This window comes from Protopterus annectens, chromosome 13.part0 (genome assembly GCF_019279795.1).
Source record: "Protopterus annectens isolate FY-2018-M chromosome 13.part0, PAN1.0, whole genome shotgun sequence".
Classification (NCBI taxonomy): domain Eukaryota; kingdom Metazoa; phylum Chordata; order Ceratodontiformes; family Protopteridae; genus Protopterus; species Protopterus annectens.
The window spans coordinates 574,816,105-574,835,523 of NC_056747.1; the positions used below are offsets into that span (position 1 = coordinate 574,816,105).

Here is a 19,419-nt window from a genome sequence, read left to right on the forward strand (position 1 = left end):
ATGTATGCACTCCCTTTTGCTCAAGTTCTTTTATATGGCATTCCTGTCCCAAACTGATGTTTTCTTGGTGTTGCAGCTTTTCTGCTGTAAAGGTTTCTTTTCCACATTTATCAAGATGTAATTACATTCTTATATCATCTGAAAAAGTTTGACTACTTGCAGTTGTGCTTTCAGTTCCTCATCTGATGAGATATACAGTTTTAAATCATTGACAAAGAAGATAAGTCTTTACACTTTCTTGTTTTCTAGGAACCAAATTGTAGCCATGACCTAATTTGTTAAGTAGACAGCCTAATGGGTTAAGGGCAAGACAGAATAGCAGCGGTGACAGGGAGTCACCCTGGAATATCCCATTTGAATTTTTATCCCAGGAATAATAATTTGTCCGTTGCCATGGCTTAATTGCAAATTGGTCTACCACTCTTTCATGGTCACTGTAATGCAATCGATCAGCATAGGGTGTATCTTATACATTTTTAAGCACTGTTTTATCCATGAATGTGGGATACTGTCAAATGCTTTCTTGTAGTCAATCCATGCCATACTTAGATTCTTCCCCTTTTTACAGTTCTCCATTATGACTTTATTTAGCTACAAATGATCCTTTGTTCCATATGACTTTCTTTTTATTAACCTTTTGTTCTGTTGCCATGATTGAATTTTCTTCTAAATGACTATAAACTCTATCAGCATCTATTCCAGTGTATAGTTTATACGTCGTCAAAAGGCAAGTTATTGGTCTATATGGTCTTAAGGTAGCTTGCAGGTTCACTCTTAAGTAGGAGCATTATTTTTCCTGTTAGCCAGGTTGGTGTCTGTTCTGGGTGTGAATATAAATAGTTCTTACTCATGGCTAAATCTTCGTGCATAGATATTAATACTTTTAACCAGAAGTTAGGTACTGCATCTGGGCCTGGGTTTTTCCAATTAGAGGCTTTTCTTAACTTTGTTTCAATCTCTCTGGGTGTTATTTCATCCCATTTCATATCCTGTACTTTTAAACTTTTTCTTCTTTCCTTTACTTCTTCTATCCATTTAGCATCTTTGTTATGTTCCACAGGATCTTCATAAATACTTCTCCAGAATGCATGTGTGTATTCTTTTTTGGTGGTCTTTCAGTTCCTTTTACCTTGCTTCCCAATTCTCTATAAAACTTTTTTGAGTCATCAGTAAATTGCTTATTTTGTACTTTTCCTTTATATTTATCTGTGTATCTTCTAATATTCTGCTTGGTCATTGTTATTCTCCTTAAGGATCTGCATCCAAAATTCCACTCTGTCTTTATTGAAATTCCCCATATTTCATCATCATCCCTTTCCATTTTCATTTATAACCTTATGCTTATGTTATGTACAGCAGCCTTAACTGTGTCATTCTAAAATATCCCTTCAAATTGGGTATTCCTAAACCACCTTGTCCTACTGGAAGGATCAACTTATCCCACTTAACTCTTGCCCTCTTATCATCATAGATAAATTCCTTCAATTCTTTATTAAATCATCCACAACTTCTCTGGTTGATAAAAAAATGTCTGAATTGTATATAAAACGAAAGGGGCTAAAACATTTTACTGCTTGTATCTTACTATCCATATCAATAAACAAGTGCTTCCAGTTTCTCACTTTTTGTATTATCATTTGTTTAGCCTCTTCCAACATATCCGTAGATGCTACAGCAGAAGCCCTTTTAATTCATACTCCTAAATACTTTATCTTATTGTGTCCCCATAAATATGGGTAATGCTGAACCAGTTTTTGTGTGAATACATAATTTATGGCCATAGCCTTTGTTTTATCTTCACTGATTTAATATCCCTGAAAAGACTTCAAAGTGTCTCAAAATGTTCCACTACACTGAGATGTCTTTTTTTTTGGATTTATCAGACACAAAATAATATTATCTGTAAATAAAGTCAACTTTTCTTGATTATCATAACAATTATATGCTTGCATTTCTATGTCCCTTATTTTTGCCAATGGCTGTAAATATAATGTAAATAGCAAATGCGAAAGATGACATCACTACCTAGTTCCTCTTTTCAAACACAAGTTATCAGAGAAGAAGCCACCCACTTTTATTTTTGCCTCTGATCCTTGATATAGCGTCCTAATTAACCGTATTATTATGTCAGGGAATGCAACTGCTTCTATTACCCTACTCATAAAATCCTAGCTTACTCTGTTAAATGCTTTCTCTGCATCAAGACCCAACAGCAATGGTATTTTCTTACATTCTGCTTCCCTCTGTATCATTATTGTTCTATTAATGTTATCAAATGTTTGCCTCCACTCCACAAAACTACATTGATCCATATCTGTCAAGTTTGGCAACACCTTTTCTATTCTTTTAGCTACTATAAACATAAACACTTTATAATCATGGTTTAAAATTGAAATGGGTCTGTATGAAGCTGGGTCTGATGGATCTTTACTATATTTAGGTAACACAGCCACCACAGCTTTCTAACTAGATTTTGGTGCTTCCCTTCCTTTTAAAATACTGTTAAACAAAATCTTCTTGATCCTTATCACTTTCTTCCATCCTAACTTCCAAACTTTCACAGAAATACCATCTGTTCTTGGAGACTTTCCTGAAGATCGATTATACATCATCATTTTTATCTCATCTCCTACTGTCTTAAATGTTAGTTGTTGAGCCTTATCTTCTTCTAACCTTGGCAGAATTCATTTATAGGTGAATACTATGCTAACTACCCTAACAAGTCATTTTAAGCCTAGCTAATAATCTGAAGTCAGAATCAAACCATGTTCTTTGTGGGTATGAGGTGTAGATCTTAACCATTATACAGACCCACTCCATTTTTATGAAACATTTCTCCAATGACCCCTTCAGTTGTGTGCCATGTCTGCACAAATGCTTCACTGACATCAATATGAAATGTTTCCTCAAGCAACCCCTTGACTAGTATATTGATGTCTGCACAAGCAACTGACTGACCTGAAAATGAAACGTTTATCCAATGATCCCTTCAGTAGTGTCGCTTACATATATGACAAGAAGGATGGGGTTTTCGTTTAGATGCTTTAATAAATAAAAGCACATCAGGATGGATAGCAGCATCATAAAATATGGACAAACTAGTTAACAGAGCTTACACACATACATGCTTACATCTCAACAGCTAACTACAAAATGGCAGTCAGGCTTGCACGTGCTCAGTATTTATACACTTGTGCAAGCCCTAAGACAGCTTCTTAAAAGTATATAAACAAACATATGTTGATCTACATCCTCCCTCTTAAAAAGATTGCCCTTTGAAAAAACAATATTAGAGTTAGACATGCATTACTATGTACATCAGAAACAAAACACAATGTTCAAGTCCAAGTTGCTTCATATCTGTTACAGGGTTTAGGGATGCGACCATATCTCATAGCATAAAAGTTGGGAGCAAATTTAGCAACAGGGACAGTCTGTGGTGCACAGCTCATATCAGGAACTTCTGGATTCATCGCAGGAATGGGAATGTTCTCTGGAATTGGAACACCAGACAACTCACTCTGAGGTAAAGAGTCTTTACAGGCTATGTGTTGTGCTATAGGCTCGGACACCAGTCTCAAATGTTTCCAATTCCACCTAAAGAATGCTCCTGATTCCACAATGTATGATCTCGGCTCTGGACCAGTATTCTTCACAATACCAATCTGATCATAACCTTTGGACGTTCGCATCCTCACCACTTCTCCTTCTCATAATGGATTGAGCGGTTTACTGGTCTTACCATAGTAGGACTTCTGGGTTAGGTGCTTCTTCAACAGATTGTTTTTTCACTAACCTGTTGTTCTTGACACATGGAACCAACAACTGACTACTGATTGATAATGTAGATCTGGTTTGTCTTGACAGACGTCTCGGAGCAGGTTAACTAAGATGTTTATCATGAGGAGCATTTATGAGATTCAAGAAATTCAGGAAAACATCAGTATTATGTTGTTTTGATTTCTCTAGTAACTGTTTTTCACTTTGAACTGCACGTTCTGCCAAACAATTTGACTGGATACTCAGGACTACTTGTGATGTGAGTAAAGTCCCATTCTTCAGCAAATCTTTTGAACTGTTGGCATGTAAACTGCGTGCCATTGTCAGAAATAACTTTGGGTGGACTACCATGGACTGCAAAATGACACTTCATTTTAGTAATAATAGTACTGGATGCTAGGATAGGAAGGAGGTCAATCTCAAACCAATTAGAGTAAGAGTCTACTAACACCAAATAATGTTGACCATTCCACTCGAAGATGTCTGTGGCTACTGTCAACCAAGGTATTTCAGGAATCTGGTTTAGTTTAAGTGGTTCTTTCTGTTGATGTGGCTTTGTACTATTACACACTGAACAAGATGAAAGTGCTGTCTCAATGTCTTGTGACATAGAAGGCCAAAATACCAGTCCTCTCCCCCTTCTTTTGATAGAGTCAGTTCCTGGGTTACTACGATGCAAGATAGTAATGTACTTTGGTTATTTTTGGACCTTTCATTATGATACCTTTGTCAGACAAAATCTCATCTCTGTATGGAAAATAAGGTTGCATTTCTTGAGGTAAACTAGATTGCTTTAACGACCATCCTTGTTTGATAAAGTGGTTGAGCCTTTGTAAAACTATATCTGTGGCTGTGTGATCTCTCAGCTTATCAAGATGTGTGGAAGAGAAATTTCTCACTTGCATGACTTCAAAATCAAGCTTCTCATTCTTGTGCTGTTCTGTGGTTTTTCTGGGTGATCTGGATAATGTATCAGCAAGGTAAAGAAGTTTGTCTTTCTTGTAGACAAGATTGAAATTGTACTTTTCCAGTCTCAGCATCTTACGTTGCAGTCTGGCTGGAGCTGAATGCATAGGCTTTCTCAAGATAGTGACTAGTGATTGGTGGTCTGTTTCAATCTGGATAGGTCTACCATAAACATAATCATGGAACTTTGAACATGAAAACACACTTGCCAAAAGCTCTTTCTCAATCTGGACATACTACATTTCAGTTTGGATAAGAGTTCTCGATGCATAGGTAACAGGCTGATCTTCTTGTAGAATGACTGCACCAAGACCAACCTTCAAAGCATCACAGGAAACTGTTACTGGTTTGTGAACATAATACTATCTGAGAGTTGCTGGACTTGCAGTTCTCTGTTTCAGGACATCAAATGTTCTTTGGTGTTACTGTAACCAGAACAATGATGCATCTGTATGTGCCACCTCTCTGAGTGGTGCTGAAAGTTGACTTAGTCTGGAATGAACTTGCCTAGGTAGTTGAACGTGCCAAGAAAACATTGCAAGGCATGAACATTGTCTGGAGCTGGCATCTCGAGAATGACTGCTTGCTTTCAAGGGTCTGGTCGTAGGCCTGTACTCAGAAATAAATGACCAACATAAGTAACATCTTGTAGCCTGAATTTGCATTTCTGTGGATTGAGCTTAAGATTCACTTGATGTGCCCTTTCTAGAACTTTTATGAGGTTTCTGTCATGTTCAGCTTTATCATGACCTCCTACTAATATGTCTACTATAATAACACAAGGATACCCAGAATAAATTTGCTCCATTGCACGCTGAAAGACTTCACTTGCAGAATTTATCCCAAATGGCATCCTCAAAAATCTGTACCTGCCAAATGGAGTACTAAAAGTAGTGAGCAATGTGGATTTCTTATCGAGCTAAATTTTCAAAATGAACTCTTTGCATCAAGACAGACAAATAGTGGGATTTGGCATCAAGGCTGTGACTTCTTCAACTGCGCGCATTGGATGATGAGGTCTTTGTTAGTGCTTTGTTCAAATCTCATGGATCAATACATATTATAATGTATTCTGAACTTTTCTTATGAGCTACCACCAGGGAAGATACCCATTCAGTTGAAGTGTCAACTGGACAAATCACATCTTGTCGCATCATTTTATCTAACTTGGCTTTGACTCTGTCTTTCATAGCTATTGGAACTTTACGTGCTGGCCTAATAACTGAACTGACCTCTGGGTCTAACTTCATGGAGTACACAACTGGAAGTTTGCCTAGTTTTGTCTTCAAACAGATCTGCATAGCTAGAAATAATGTACTGGTCAAAATTGGAGTAGTGGTCTTTTAAGCCAACATAGTTGACTTCCTTGTTAAAGCAGTCCCATTTTCAAACTGTCAGTGAGCCGTAATAATGACTGGACATGCCTTTTGACCACATAAAATAATAAGATGTAGCTTCTTCCAGCAGAGTAACATGAAAGCACTGCTGAGGTTTCCGTTTGAATGTCTTCACCTCCGTAAGCAACAAGCTTCACACACCTTGCCAAATCAAGCCATTCACCACAACACACTTTAGCAAATGTGTCTGCAGACATAACATTGCACTTGGAACCTGTGTCAACTTTGAGCTCTGTGAGTTTGCCGTTTATCCGAACAGTGCAAAATACTTCATTCTTTGCCCGTGTATCTACTGCATTGACCGTTTCATGAAGCACTGACACACCATCAACATAAAGAGTAGCCTGTAACTTTACTCCATAGCTTTCTAATTGATCAACTCATTTCTTAAAATGTTCACTTTAATAAAAGAATGCGGGCCTTTTGATTTACAGAATATTTTAAAATTATTCCATTTATTACACTTGTGGCATTGTTGACCAAAAGCTAAACATTTTCCTTGCTTAAATTCATGACTTCTACCACAATTACGACAGCTGACAATGAAACTAGGTTGGGGCCCATGCTTTGGGTTTGTTGACTCTTATGCTTCACTGAGACTATATGAACTCTATAATTTTCTGGAAAATTCTGGGATTTACCAGTGAGTGCTGCAGGGCCTACAGTTGCTGCCAAGTGTTTGGGGCTATTTCTTTTAACCACGTGCTGCATACTGTCAACATGAGCTTTATCACTGTGCCTTGTAGAGTTATTCTCATTTGTAAGTATATGTTTGCTTTTCTGTGAGCTCATATATCTGACAAGTTTCAATGGCCTTATTCAAAGTTAAATCACTGTCATGAAGCAAAATCTTTCTCACAGCATCATCTTTTATGCCACACACAAGTCTGTCTTTTATCAACTCCTCCCTTAAGTCACCAAATCTGCATGTTTTAGCCTTATTTCTCAGGTCAGTTATATATGCTGTAAAAGCTTCACCAGGCTTTTGATCCCTGGTATAAAATAAGTGGCTTTCCATTGTAACATTTGTCTGGGGGCTTATACATTTCTCTAAATTTATGTTTCAAGCACTCTGTGTCCTCCCTTGACTCAACTGGCACAACAAAATGATGGTTCCCCTCCTGTAAAGATAGCAGATGCATACATAAATGAGCTTTCCCTTTCTATAGCTTCTGACCCAGCTAAATTAAGTAGAATAAATGGCTTTGTATGGTCATCTTTATCAGAAAATGCAGCCTGTACATACCTCTTAACTGTCCCGAATTACTCTGTTTTTACTGAGTTTTGGGATCGGAATAATGGGGTGCCATGATTCCGGAGTGGCACCTCTTCATTTCTGATTTTTTTTAATTTTATTTTTTTTATGTTTTGCGCTTTTTTAAACATTTTTCCTGCTTTAGCTGATGTCATTGCATGCACAATGACGTCTGCTTGTCAGGGCTACCAGCCTGCCAAAATTGAGTTCACAGCGCACGTATTTCCGGGTTTCTGGCTGGTTCAAATGCTTTGCGAGCGGGAACGGCTATTTAGAAGGCTTGCCTGGCTGTTGTTATCGCTTCTCCTGGCTGTTGTAAGGGGTATGAAGGCTCGAACACTCCTCCTGGCTGTTTTGAATGGATTAGAAGGGCAAGGATTTATTTAGAAGGCTCGCTCGTTCTGGCTGGTGAAAGGATTTATCGCTCCTGGCTGAATGGAATGGAGAAGTAAGCTGAAACGTGTGTGCATCTGCTGGGTGAGCAAGAATATATTACACTCTGAAATGAAATGCTTGAATGAGTTTGGAGGAATATGGTTGTTAGAAAATTTAGGATATATAGCTGAGTGCAGTTGCACAGATGTGCTGTGTTAGAGGGTTGAGTTATGTGCAATAGCAGTGAGGAACTGGGAGAGAGTTTGTTTGAGTTGGTTGGTTCAAAAAGATGTTATTCAGAGTTTTTGTAGCTATGTTGTTGTTTCAGTGGAGGTACTTCCTGTATTATGTACCATGTGCTTATTCAATATATGCAAACCTTAGAGATAGACCTACCAGAATAGTGGCTTAAGGGGGAAGTACTCCCCTACCACATGATTAATGTCTCATTGCTACTTTTGGTGGAGTTTTTTTTTTATGTAGCTAATGCACACCAAAGTTCCGAAGCTTTGATGGGGGTACTAGACTTGCTGATGGTAATACTAGAAAAGCACACCACTATAATGTGCTACAGCTGCTTAAGATTCTCTTCAGTATGTTTCATGCTCATCATTTGTGGGATGTTTATTAGATTTTGTTCATTCACTTATGCAGCATTGAAACAGACTAGTTGCACCACAAGCTTTTTTGCACACTTTATTCCACTGCTGGTGTTGACATAAGGCTTTCCTTGACTAACTCTCTGATTTAAACATCCTCCTTGCTGAAAACACACTGTGAATCTTTGCTGGGAGGATCTTCCTTTGGAGGAAGCCCAGGATCGGGTGGGTTATGGATCAGTCTGCAGTACAAGTGGAAAGGGTTCATGATCCCCAGTGGAAGCTCAAGGAATATATCTGCAATCTATATACTAAAAATGTAGGTATGAATGGGGTGGGGGTATTAATTTCCCCCCTATTTCTAATCTGACAGTGTGTGTGTATGTGTGTGTATATATATATATATATATATATATATATATATAATCTGTGTGTGTATGTATATATAAGTAAATAAGTAACATTAGTGTGGGGTACAGACCCTCCACCACATTACTTTCCAGGGGGTTGATCCCCCCCCCCCACAAAAGAGCTTTAAGGATATAATAGCAAGTTGGAAATTTGCTATTATTCAAGCTTAATTGTTGGAACTTGTATGATCTAGTCTTGTACTTGCATTTGAAAGTTGGTATCCCACAATTCCATTAGAGTGGGTGGGGTTACGTAATTATGTATGCAAATTTGATGTTAATCAGCATACAGATTTGTACCTATTTTTCATGGGCCTTGTCCAGATTTTTGATGTTTCCAGGTTGAGAGGTATGAGCCCATATGAAAATGTTGTACTCTTTCTCAAACACCTTCCAGTTCTCAGCAATATTACTGTCAAATACAAGTGCACCTTGTTTTCAAATTCCGTCTGCCATATCCACAAAGTATACACAAACACATTGAAAATATGGCCCTTGTAATTATGTATGAACAAACAGTTCTGTGAGCTTGTAAAAACATTCAAATGGACAATAAACTCTTCAAAATACCTTACTTTGTGAGATATGCTCTGTAATGGCTGTATTTTGTGAAATATGCCTTGTAATGGCTGTACTCTGCAAAATAACTTTACTGTAACACTGCACAAACATGCGAACACTTTATACACTTCTGATAACTCGGATATCTTTGCTTAATATGAAAAATACATGCTTTGCAAAAATGTGGTCATTTCCCCTTATTTTATTCATTTTATGCAATTTGGACTTTATTTCAAACATTTTCCAGGGTAATTTGAATATTTTTATCAATGTTGTAGATATCAGTTTATACGAATATTATTTAGAATGTTCTGTATGCCCGATTTCATATTTTATGAAAAAGAAATAGTGCTTAGCAAGTTTTAATATCTGAGTTTCGTTTCTGACCTGTTTTGCGAAGTTTTCACATTTTAAGGATGATCCACTCATCTATATTCCTCCATTTCTAAGCAAGTGTCTTAAGTTGCGTTAGCCATGCTGCCTCTCACTTCATGCCCTTTTGATATGCCGGGTCTGACTCCATGCCCTTTTGATATGCCGGGTCTGACTCCATGCCCTTTTGATATGCCGGGTCTGACTCCATGCCCTTTTGATATGCTGGGTCTGACTTCATGCCCTTTAGACATGCCGGGTCTGACTCCATGCCCTTTAGACATGCCGGGTCTGACTCCATGCCCTTTAGACATGCCGGGTCTGACTCCATGCCCTTTAGACATGCCGGGTCTGACTCCATGCCCTTTTGATATGCCGGGTCTGACTCCATGCCCTTTTGATATGCCGGGTCTGACTTCATGACTTTTTGATATGCCGGGTCTGACTCCATGCCCTTTAGACATGCCGGGTCTGACTCCATGCCCTTTTGATATGCCGGGTCTGACTCCATGCCCTTTTGATATGCCGGGTCTGACTTCATGACCTTTACACATGCCGCTTCTGGCACCATGTCGCTCATTCATCTCTAATACATATGACAAGAAGGCTGAGGGTTTTGTTTAGATGTTTTAATACATAGAAACACATCAGGATGGATAGCAGCATCATAAAATATGAGCAAACTAGCTAACAGATAGACCTTACATAAATACATGCTTACATCTCAACAGCTAACTATAAAATGGCAGTCAGTCTTTGCATGTGCTCAGTATTTATGCACTTGTGCAAGCCCTTGGACAGCTTCTTAAAGGCATGTACACACATGTTAATCTACAAGTAGTTTGTCCAAGTCTGCACAAACAAGAGTTGGTATATGTGTTTACTCTGTGTATTCAAAATGGTCTAAAGTTAAAACCATAAAATAAAAAGACATTGCGGTAGTATTAGGCAAGAAAAAGAGCTGCACACTTCATATGTTATAAAAGATAGTAATTTGGGGAGAGAGACGGTCATATGATTTTAAATACTGCTCTTTTAAACTTAGAGAATTGGTAGAATAACTGGATCTGTGTTAAGTTGCATTTTCTGAAGGATTTAAAGTCTGAAACGTAAATGTACATCATTATTTAGTTATTTCAGCACTCGGTGTTTTGTCAGAAAAGCACAAATTTAATGAGGAACAGACCAAAGAATGTTGTTGTGTCTTTCGGCTTTTCCCGGTTAGAGGTCGCCACAGCGGAACTCCAGTCCGCTAATGATTGGTAGTTGATTTTTACGTGCTGAGTTACCAGCTCTGATGCACAACCTTCAATGAAGGTACACCCATTCATGCGTGTCTCCACGCAGAAGACACTCTAGCTGAGAATCGAACCAGACAGCGTCTTACTGTGAGGCGACAATGCTACTGTAGCACCACCACCGTGGGAGAATACAAGGCAAAAATCTGAACAGTCTAGTATTATTCATGTCTTTCTTTATATTTCTTTTGGACTCTTTCTTAATTTCCACATTTTTCTACTTTATACAAATTATCATAAAGTTTCTAAAATATCTATAATACCTCTACAGGATCTCTAGTTATCTTTCTTGTTAAAGGCTCCCTAAGTTTGGCAAAAACCTTTTATACTTTTAGCATGACTTAAGCATCAAAAAGTTTTTGTGTCATGGAGTTATCAAAAAACAGTCACTTAACATCATCTTTCTAAACTCGTGCATATCATCCAGATACTCTCTTATTTTGTCTTTTTAACATTCTGCATTTGCAGCAATTCTTTTGTGAGGTTCTCCTTATTCTTAAACAATTTAGCCTTTGTCAGCTCCTTTAAGCAATTCCTATTACTTCTTAACCATATCACTTTCTCTTTTATTTCTACCCTAGTTTTAAACTCCAGAAATACAAACATTGTTCCTAGGAATGGTCCAGCATAGGCCACATGTAGTTTAACTATAGCTTTGCAGTCGATTTACAAGGGTGTAACGTTACATATTGTGGTAATTTACTTCCCAATTGTCATGTATCTCACATCTGTACTATTTTTCCACCTCTTGATCCATGCTAGGCAAACATTTTTTGGCCATTCCAGGATACCCTGATACAACATATTCATTACTACAAAACTTTGTATAGAGATTATTACTAAAGTCCCCCCACAATCCATAACCAGCTGTACCACTTGATGATAATATTTGGACTAATAATGCATAAACTGTGACTCAGTTGTTTAGATCATCCTATCAAAACATATTCATAGGTTCATAGGTTCATACTAGGCTATCTGCCCTAGGGCATTTATAAGCCTAGCCAGAGTGTGTTTGGCTTTCGCCACCCATTTTAAATTAATTTTGCTATGCCCTTTTTCGAGGTTAGTATACTGTGTCTCTGTCTAACAGTGACACAGAAGTGATACCCGGGGTAAACCTACGATCTCCCATCCACTCATCAAGATTCCTCTTGAAGAGAGTCAATGAGGGACTCTGCCTAACCTGGACTGGGATTTTATTCCAGAGTGAAGGGAGCCTCTGGGTTATGAATCTGTCCCTCCAGCATGTCCTATTTATTTCAGTGCTGAGGTTCAAGTCTCTCGAGCGTAGCTCAATGGGATTTGGATTTTCTGAGGTGCAGCATGTCCATTAATTCTGGGTTGGACATGGCTTTATACATCAGGCACAGATTGCCTCTGAGCAGGCGGTATGCCACTGAGTAGAGCTGGAGTTTCTTTAACCGGGCAGCATATGGCATCTGTTTGAGCCCTTTGATCCTCTTGGTGAGGTACTTTTGGGGTCTTTCCAGTTGCTGCAGGTGTCTGGTAAGGTACATCCCAAAAGGGCATTGTACTCAATTATGGGCCTGATGAGGGATGAGTAAAGAGGCACGATGACCTCCCCTGATCTAGATGTGAATCCCTTCATGATTAGGTGGGCTATATAAAATGTTTTTCTAACCACTTTGGCCACGTGGTTGTCAAATGAGAGATTGCTATCAACTTGGGTCCCCAGGTCCCTAATTACTTCTTCTGTACTTAATGGATTACCACCTATGTGGTAATTTGTGGGCACTTTGTTTTTGCCAAAGGGGATGACTATGCACTTTTTGGCATTTAGCTTGAGGCCATGGCTCTGGCACCAGTTGTCTGTTTCTATGAGGCCCTTTTGGAGGATGCTTGTGTCGGCTGGAGAGTCGATTATGGCGCCCAGTTTGCAGTCATCTGCGAACTTGGTCAGCCACAGTCCTTCCGTGTTGGCCTGTACCGCCGAGAAATATATACCGAACAAGAGAGGTCCCAGGACTGAGCCTTGTGGGATGTCATTTGTAACTGGTTTGGAGTCTGACATGGCTCCAGCAATTCTAACCATGTGAGTTCTGTCCTTGAGCCTGTTTGCAACCCATCTAGTGACATAGGGGTTTATATTTAAGCTGGTGAGTTTATCTATAATGCCCGAGTGGGGTATTGTATTGAAGGCTTTTGTGATGTCCAGGTAGGCTGTGTGGACCACCTTCCCCTCGTCAATGGCCTTGGTGACTGTTTCAAAGAAATCAACGATGTTTAAGAGGCAGGATCTGCCCTTAACAAAGCCGAACTGGGTAGGATCCAGTTTCTGTAGGTCCCCAATATCTTTATTTATGAGGTCCATGATGATCCTTTCCATAGCTTTGCAGACCAAGCTAGTCAGGCTTATGGGGCGATAGTTTCCAGGATCTGTTGAGGCATCACCTTTGTGGAGAGGGGCCACTGTTGCTGTACGCCACTCTTTGGGTACATATCCTGTAGTAAGGCTGAGATTGAACAGTAGTTTTATGTTTGGGTTTAGCTCTTCTTGGAGTTCATGTAGGACGCATCCCGGGACACCGTCTGGTCCCATAGATTCTGTGTTTTTTGCTTTGGAGAGGGCAGCTCTTACCTGAGCATCTGAGATGTCAGGGGGCAGCACTCTGCTGGGGTAGATATTTGCCCTTTTGGTGAGGGGGGGGGAGAGAAGTTTGTGCTGAACCTGTCAGCTAGGATGTTGGCAATGTCTGTGGGTTTGGTGTATTTTTTGTCATTTTGGACTAATTCAGAGCATATCTGGGAATTCCCACCCAGGTTCCTAACATAACTAAAGAAAGCCTTGTGATTATCCTTAGTGTCCTGTGCAATTTTTCTCTCGAAGCTGGCCTTAGACGATTTTATGAGTGCCCGTAGTTTTTTGCTAATACTGATCAGAGATGCTTTCCCTTTTTGGGATTTTGCTCTATCATGTAGTAGCTTTCTCCTTCTATTGTATAGTTTGTTTATGGCTGGGATCCACCAGACAGGACGTCTGCCTTTGGAGGATTGGGTCTTGGTTTTATTTGAGATTGCATGATCCATGCATTCCTGAAGGTGTTCATAGAATGCATTTATAAAGGATTCTGCGGCCTGGGCCGTATTTTCCACAGGCCCGAGGGCTTTGAAGGATTCCACCTTGGTTTTGAGGAGTGTGAAATTTGCTTTAGAAAAGTTTTTCACTGTGGTTTTCAGGGCAGGGGGTGGATACACTTCTGGTCTGGAGCATAGAGTCTCCATGTTGGTGATGATCAGGTCCAGTATGTTTTCCCCTCTTGTGGGAGTGGTAACAAGTTGTTCCATAGCATTTGAGTTTATAAATTCTAGGAACCTTTGGGCTAGGGTGATGGAGCTAGAGTAATGCTCCCAGTCTATGTTTGGGTAGTTGAAGTCGCCCAATATAATGGTGTTTGGAGAGACCTTCATATTTTCCAGTGTTCTCAGGAAGGCCGAGTGGGGTTCCTGGGTTTGGGAGGGTGGTCTGTAGCAGGCTATAAACTGGAAGGCAGTTTTACCCACTGTTAGTTGCACATGGATAGTCTCTGATGCTTCGTGCTGTGCCACCAACCTGGAGGTGTGGGTATCTTTGATGAATATTGATACTCCCCCTCCTTTTGTGGTTCGGTTCAAGTTTTGGAGCCGAAAAGCATGGTATGAGGTATAAGCTGGTAGTGCTGGGGTGCTCTCGGGAGCCTTGAACCAGGTTTCTGTCACTGCACAGATATCGATGTTCTTCATGCTAAGGAGAGTTTCAAGTGCGTGCATCTTGAGGTTTAGATATTCAAGCACTTGTGCCATTGTTACGCCTCTGGTAATTCATTGTTATAATTTTCTCAGTCAGTAGTGGTCTAGTTTATGTAACCTCTAAGACCAATACTTGATCAGTTAGGCCCAAGTCAGCATGCTTTTTTTCTGAAAAAAATGGCAAAATGCATAGTATATTTACATTAGCATGGCATTTTCTTGATGCATAAAATCTAGGCTTAGCATTTACTGGAACATGAGTATTGGCTATGGTTATTGTCCAAAGTACCAATTTATCTTTAAATGTAGTTGTCTCATGTTTTTAAAGCACCTTCTATAAAGGTTTTAGTCTCAGATCATAGTTGCTTTGCTTCTTTCCATTCTAAATTAATTATATTTATCTATTTTTTTTCTAAGTTAGCTGTTGCCAGTACCCTGCACTAGTAAAAATAATTACATTATTTTTCCCTATAAGCAGTCATCCCCTCTTACTAGCTTTGTGTTTTCATCCACAAGTTTTCAGCACAAAGTGAATAAGCTGTAAAGCTATGTTGGTGATGAAAAAAAAAGCTTCAGTGAAATTATAAGAAATATATTGTTTCCAGTCACTATTTCAAAAGTTCAAATGCTTGTATCATATCTGCATTTCCTATAGGGATTAACTAAATTTTGCAAGACTTAAGCTTCACTCAGTATGTAGCAGAATATTTCTTTGGACATTCTGTAATTTTGTTCTAGTACAAATATGTGAACAGATACTGATGATCATCCTTTCATCTCTTTTAACACAAACATTTATGTAAAGATTTATTTTAGTATCACACGCTTTTACCAGATTTGACATGTTTTCACATAAATTGAGATTAAGAGGCTATGTGCTTTTCTATCCTTACCCCTATAACAAACTCCAACTTTGCTGCAGTCTGTGTTTTTGAACCCATGCTTTCTAATGTGTTGAAAATTTTCTTGGTTATATGGTAGTACCAACTGTTGTCCCTTCACATTTTGCACGTTTTCATTAAATGTTTCTACTACCAAAGAATTAAGGCATTAAATGTCATGTTACTTTCAACAGTAATTTTTGTATGGCTTCATCATTTATTCCATATAAGATTCAGTATTCAAGGAGAATCTTTAATGTGTATACATAATTACAATTTGGATTAATTGTATCAGTTCATCTAAGTATTCTTGTATTACTTCAGTAGTCTTTTTAGTGCAAGACTTGAAATTTATATATCTCTATATCTGATTCCATCCAACTCTAAGTTACATCTGATTCCTAAAGGCGCCTCACAAGCAGGTACTAGCGTCAAGAAAGTTTGTTACACAAGTAGGGAACAGAAGTAGATTGGCAACTTCTCCCTCCATGTCATACATACACCCACAGACAATTTAAAGTTGCTAGTTCATCTACCACATGTCAGCGGCATATGAAAGGAAACACAGAAAACCCAGAGAAAACCCACATTAATACAAGGAGGGCATACAGCCTCTAAAAAGAAGGTAAGCCAGCTGAGACATGAATCAGAAAGATTCTTGCTGTAAGATAGCTGTGCTACTTGCTGTGCTGACCCAATTTATTTCTATGTGTATGATTAAAATAATTATGTAATAAGGTTACCAGTTGCATGTATGTATTTCATTGGTTTTGGAAGGCACTAGCAACTTTCCTGTCTTCAACTGTGATGTCCTTAATAACAATAAATTAAAAAAAAAAAGTTTCTTTTCTTCTGCATCAATCATCTCATTACTGGCTTTTTCAAATGCAGTTTAGGTACCAATAGTTGCCATTTTTCCTCCTCCTTATGTTGAAGCACCTGAATTAATTTGTAGATCTTGTTGGTAATAACACTGAAAGAGCTGCATATTGGTTGTAAACTTCAAACACTTTAAAGTAATTGATTTAGCAACTTTAATGCAAACTTCATATTTAAATATTTTTTTATGTAGCAGCTGAGAAACCTCATAAACAAACCTCACAGAGATAGCCGAGCTAGTTCACTCGTGCAGGGCTCAGAACAAGTTTAAACAGAAAATAACCACATTTATCTCACAGTAGAATGTTTACCATGCTTGGGTAACTCTTTTTAATACCGAAGATATTGCACTCATCTGTAATTGTGAGTTTTGATGCCATTGCATTTAAGAAGTAGGCATCTCATCTTCTGTTGTGTATTGATTTATGTGTAGAAATGCATTTCCACATCATTGTATGACATTTCTGCTACTTGTAAGTGTGAGATCCTTTAATTTTTTCATTAAATTACACCACTGACTCCATGCCTGTATTAGATCAAGTGCTTAAAAAGGAATGTAAAAGATGTCATCCTTTTTTTTTTCTAGAGATGTTCTTAATTTTCTTCGAAATGGTGATCTACCCCCGAGAGAACACGTACGAGCAGTATACAGAGAAGCACAATATTATTCCTTAGGACCACTACAGGATACCCTAGAAGAAGTTCAGCCCCTTGCAGGAGAGAAAGTCAGACAAGCTTTTTTAGACTTAATGCCATATTACAAAGGTAATGCTGATTGTAATAATTGCAGGCATAATTGGGCATGTTGCCTAACCGTCATGGTGTAATCAGGTACATAAGTGATGACCATTGTCTGATGAGGATTGTTAGCTTTGTAATGTTTTTAAGGAAAAAGACATTATTCAGCAACAGGTTATAAAAGAAAGTGCTGTTACTGTAAGGCAAAATTTAAAAACTATTTTATTGTAAAATCGTGGTATTCATACCAGTTTGTTTGGAATTTGATGTTGCAATGGCACTTAAATAATGCTGTTTGATCTGATCAAATTATTACTATTCCAGGTCATGATTTTATTTACCTGATAAGATAATACTTTACACCAATCTCCATACTAGCTTTTCATATTGAGCTGCTCTCATGCACTAGTGTAAAGCACCCTGCTGAGAAGCATTTGAGACAAATGTAATGTATTACAAGCCCTTAACTAAAATTACTATCATGTTTGTCACTTTTTACAGCAACAGTGGAAAAGAAAAAGTAACATATAAAGATATACTGATTTAGTCTTTCACCAGTTTGAATGCCGTCCTTCTTTTTTCTAGTTGTCTGTATGGATAGTAGAAGTTTGTTGTATTTTACTCCCAGGTTGTTATTGTCATATTTAAAATTACAGACATTTCAGGGACTTTGAAGATGGCTGCACACTGAGTAACAGCATAATTTCAGCTCTTCCGATGTGAAAAAAGAAACTCAGAAAAGAGGGCCAGTGAATGTGCATTTTGGGTAAATTTCAGTTAATGGCTAGTAAGTGCACTGTCTGGATGCCAATAATGTAAAAATGTAGAGAACCTGAATGAAAATCAACCACAAAAAGTAAGGAAAAAACACTGGCTGGGAAGAATCCTGCAGTTGTTCAGCAAAAAGTAGTTCAAGCTTCATCTCTGGTGCAAAACATGACTTTCAGTAATCTAGAGGAAAAATAACTCAAATGTGCTCATAGTTGATTAAAATAAATGAAGCACTGAGTATATTAACTCAAATAACAAAAGGCTGAAAAATGGAAGAAGCTTTAAACAGATATTCAAATGAGCTGATAAAAATGCAAAAGCCAGAGGTCAACATGAAGAAAAAGCTGGCTGAATATGAGACTGCTCATGGAGATGTTTCAAAAAATGGTAGAATTCGAGAACAGAGCACATAGAGAGAACCTGAGATTTGCTGCTGTACCAGAGAAACTAGAAGGAACAGACTGCATTAATTTTATGAAAGCACAAAAAAGCAGCTGGACTGGTATTACACAGAAGGAATTGTTAATTGAAAGGGTACATGTGTATGCTCCAAACCTGGCCATGAAAAAGTAGCCAAGACCTTTAATAGTAAGGATGCAATCCTATCAGTAGAAAGAAATGATTCTAACAAAACCGTGGATGAAGTACAGATTTCTAACCTTTGGAGACAGTAGAGTGTTTTCCATGATTACTCACTGTACACCGGGCAGAAGAGGAGTAAATTTATTCTAGCAATAAGGGAATGTTGATAAGCAGGTGTGATATTCAAGCTGTTATAGCCAGCTATCTTTAGAATATTTTTTTCCTGGAGGGTCAAAGTCATTTTTTGATGCAGAACATGCTAAGGAGGAAATACAAGTTTGTCCAACAAAAAGTGAGCTTTCAAACAAAAGAGGATTATGCTTCTTATGATAATAAAGCTCATAGAGAGACTATGCCAGTGAAATCCTTTCCAATGTTCCAAACAAGATAGAGAAAAGCAAGATTAGAAGAACCAGGAGTACATTGGAAATGAACCAGAGACTGGAGTTGGGAGATGGAGATCATCAGGAAGAAAAACAGCAACTCAGAAATTGAATGAATAAATGTTAGATTACAAAGTATCAATTACATTTGTGAGATATGGAAAACCTGGAAAAATTGGACTTTTTGACATTGTTAAACTTGTAGGAGGCTCCAAAGCATATGTCCTACTTCATGTCAATAATGTTTTGAAGAACTTTAAGGACAGGAAAAGAGGATGGAAAGAGGTAACTTAGTAAAATAAATTTTGTTCTTAACAGTATTTTTATAAAACATGACAAATATTGCATGCTATAGAGTAAAGCTATTTCAGTTATTTTTGTGTGTGATAGGGATACTAAAATAAGCAGGTACCCCTTTATTC

At 38.2% G+C, this 19,419-nt stretch overlaps 1 protein-coding gene across 4 annotated transcripts in view; it reads left to right on the top strand.

Annotated features, from left to right (window-relative positions):
- KCTD7 (potassium channel tetramerization domain containing 7) overlaps positions 1-19,419 on the top strand; it is a 102,049-nt gene that overhangs the window by 42,031 nt on the left and 40,599 nt on the right. For all 4 annotated transcript variants that reach the window (XM_044054235.1, XM_044054236.1, XR_006362575.1 and 1 more), the window contains exon 3: positions 17,110-17,288. In XM_044054235.1, the coding sequence (XP_043910170.1) occupies positions 17,110-17,288 (179 nt within the window). The remainder of the gene's footprint in view (positions 1-17,109; positions 17,289-19,419) is intronic.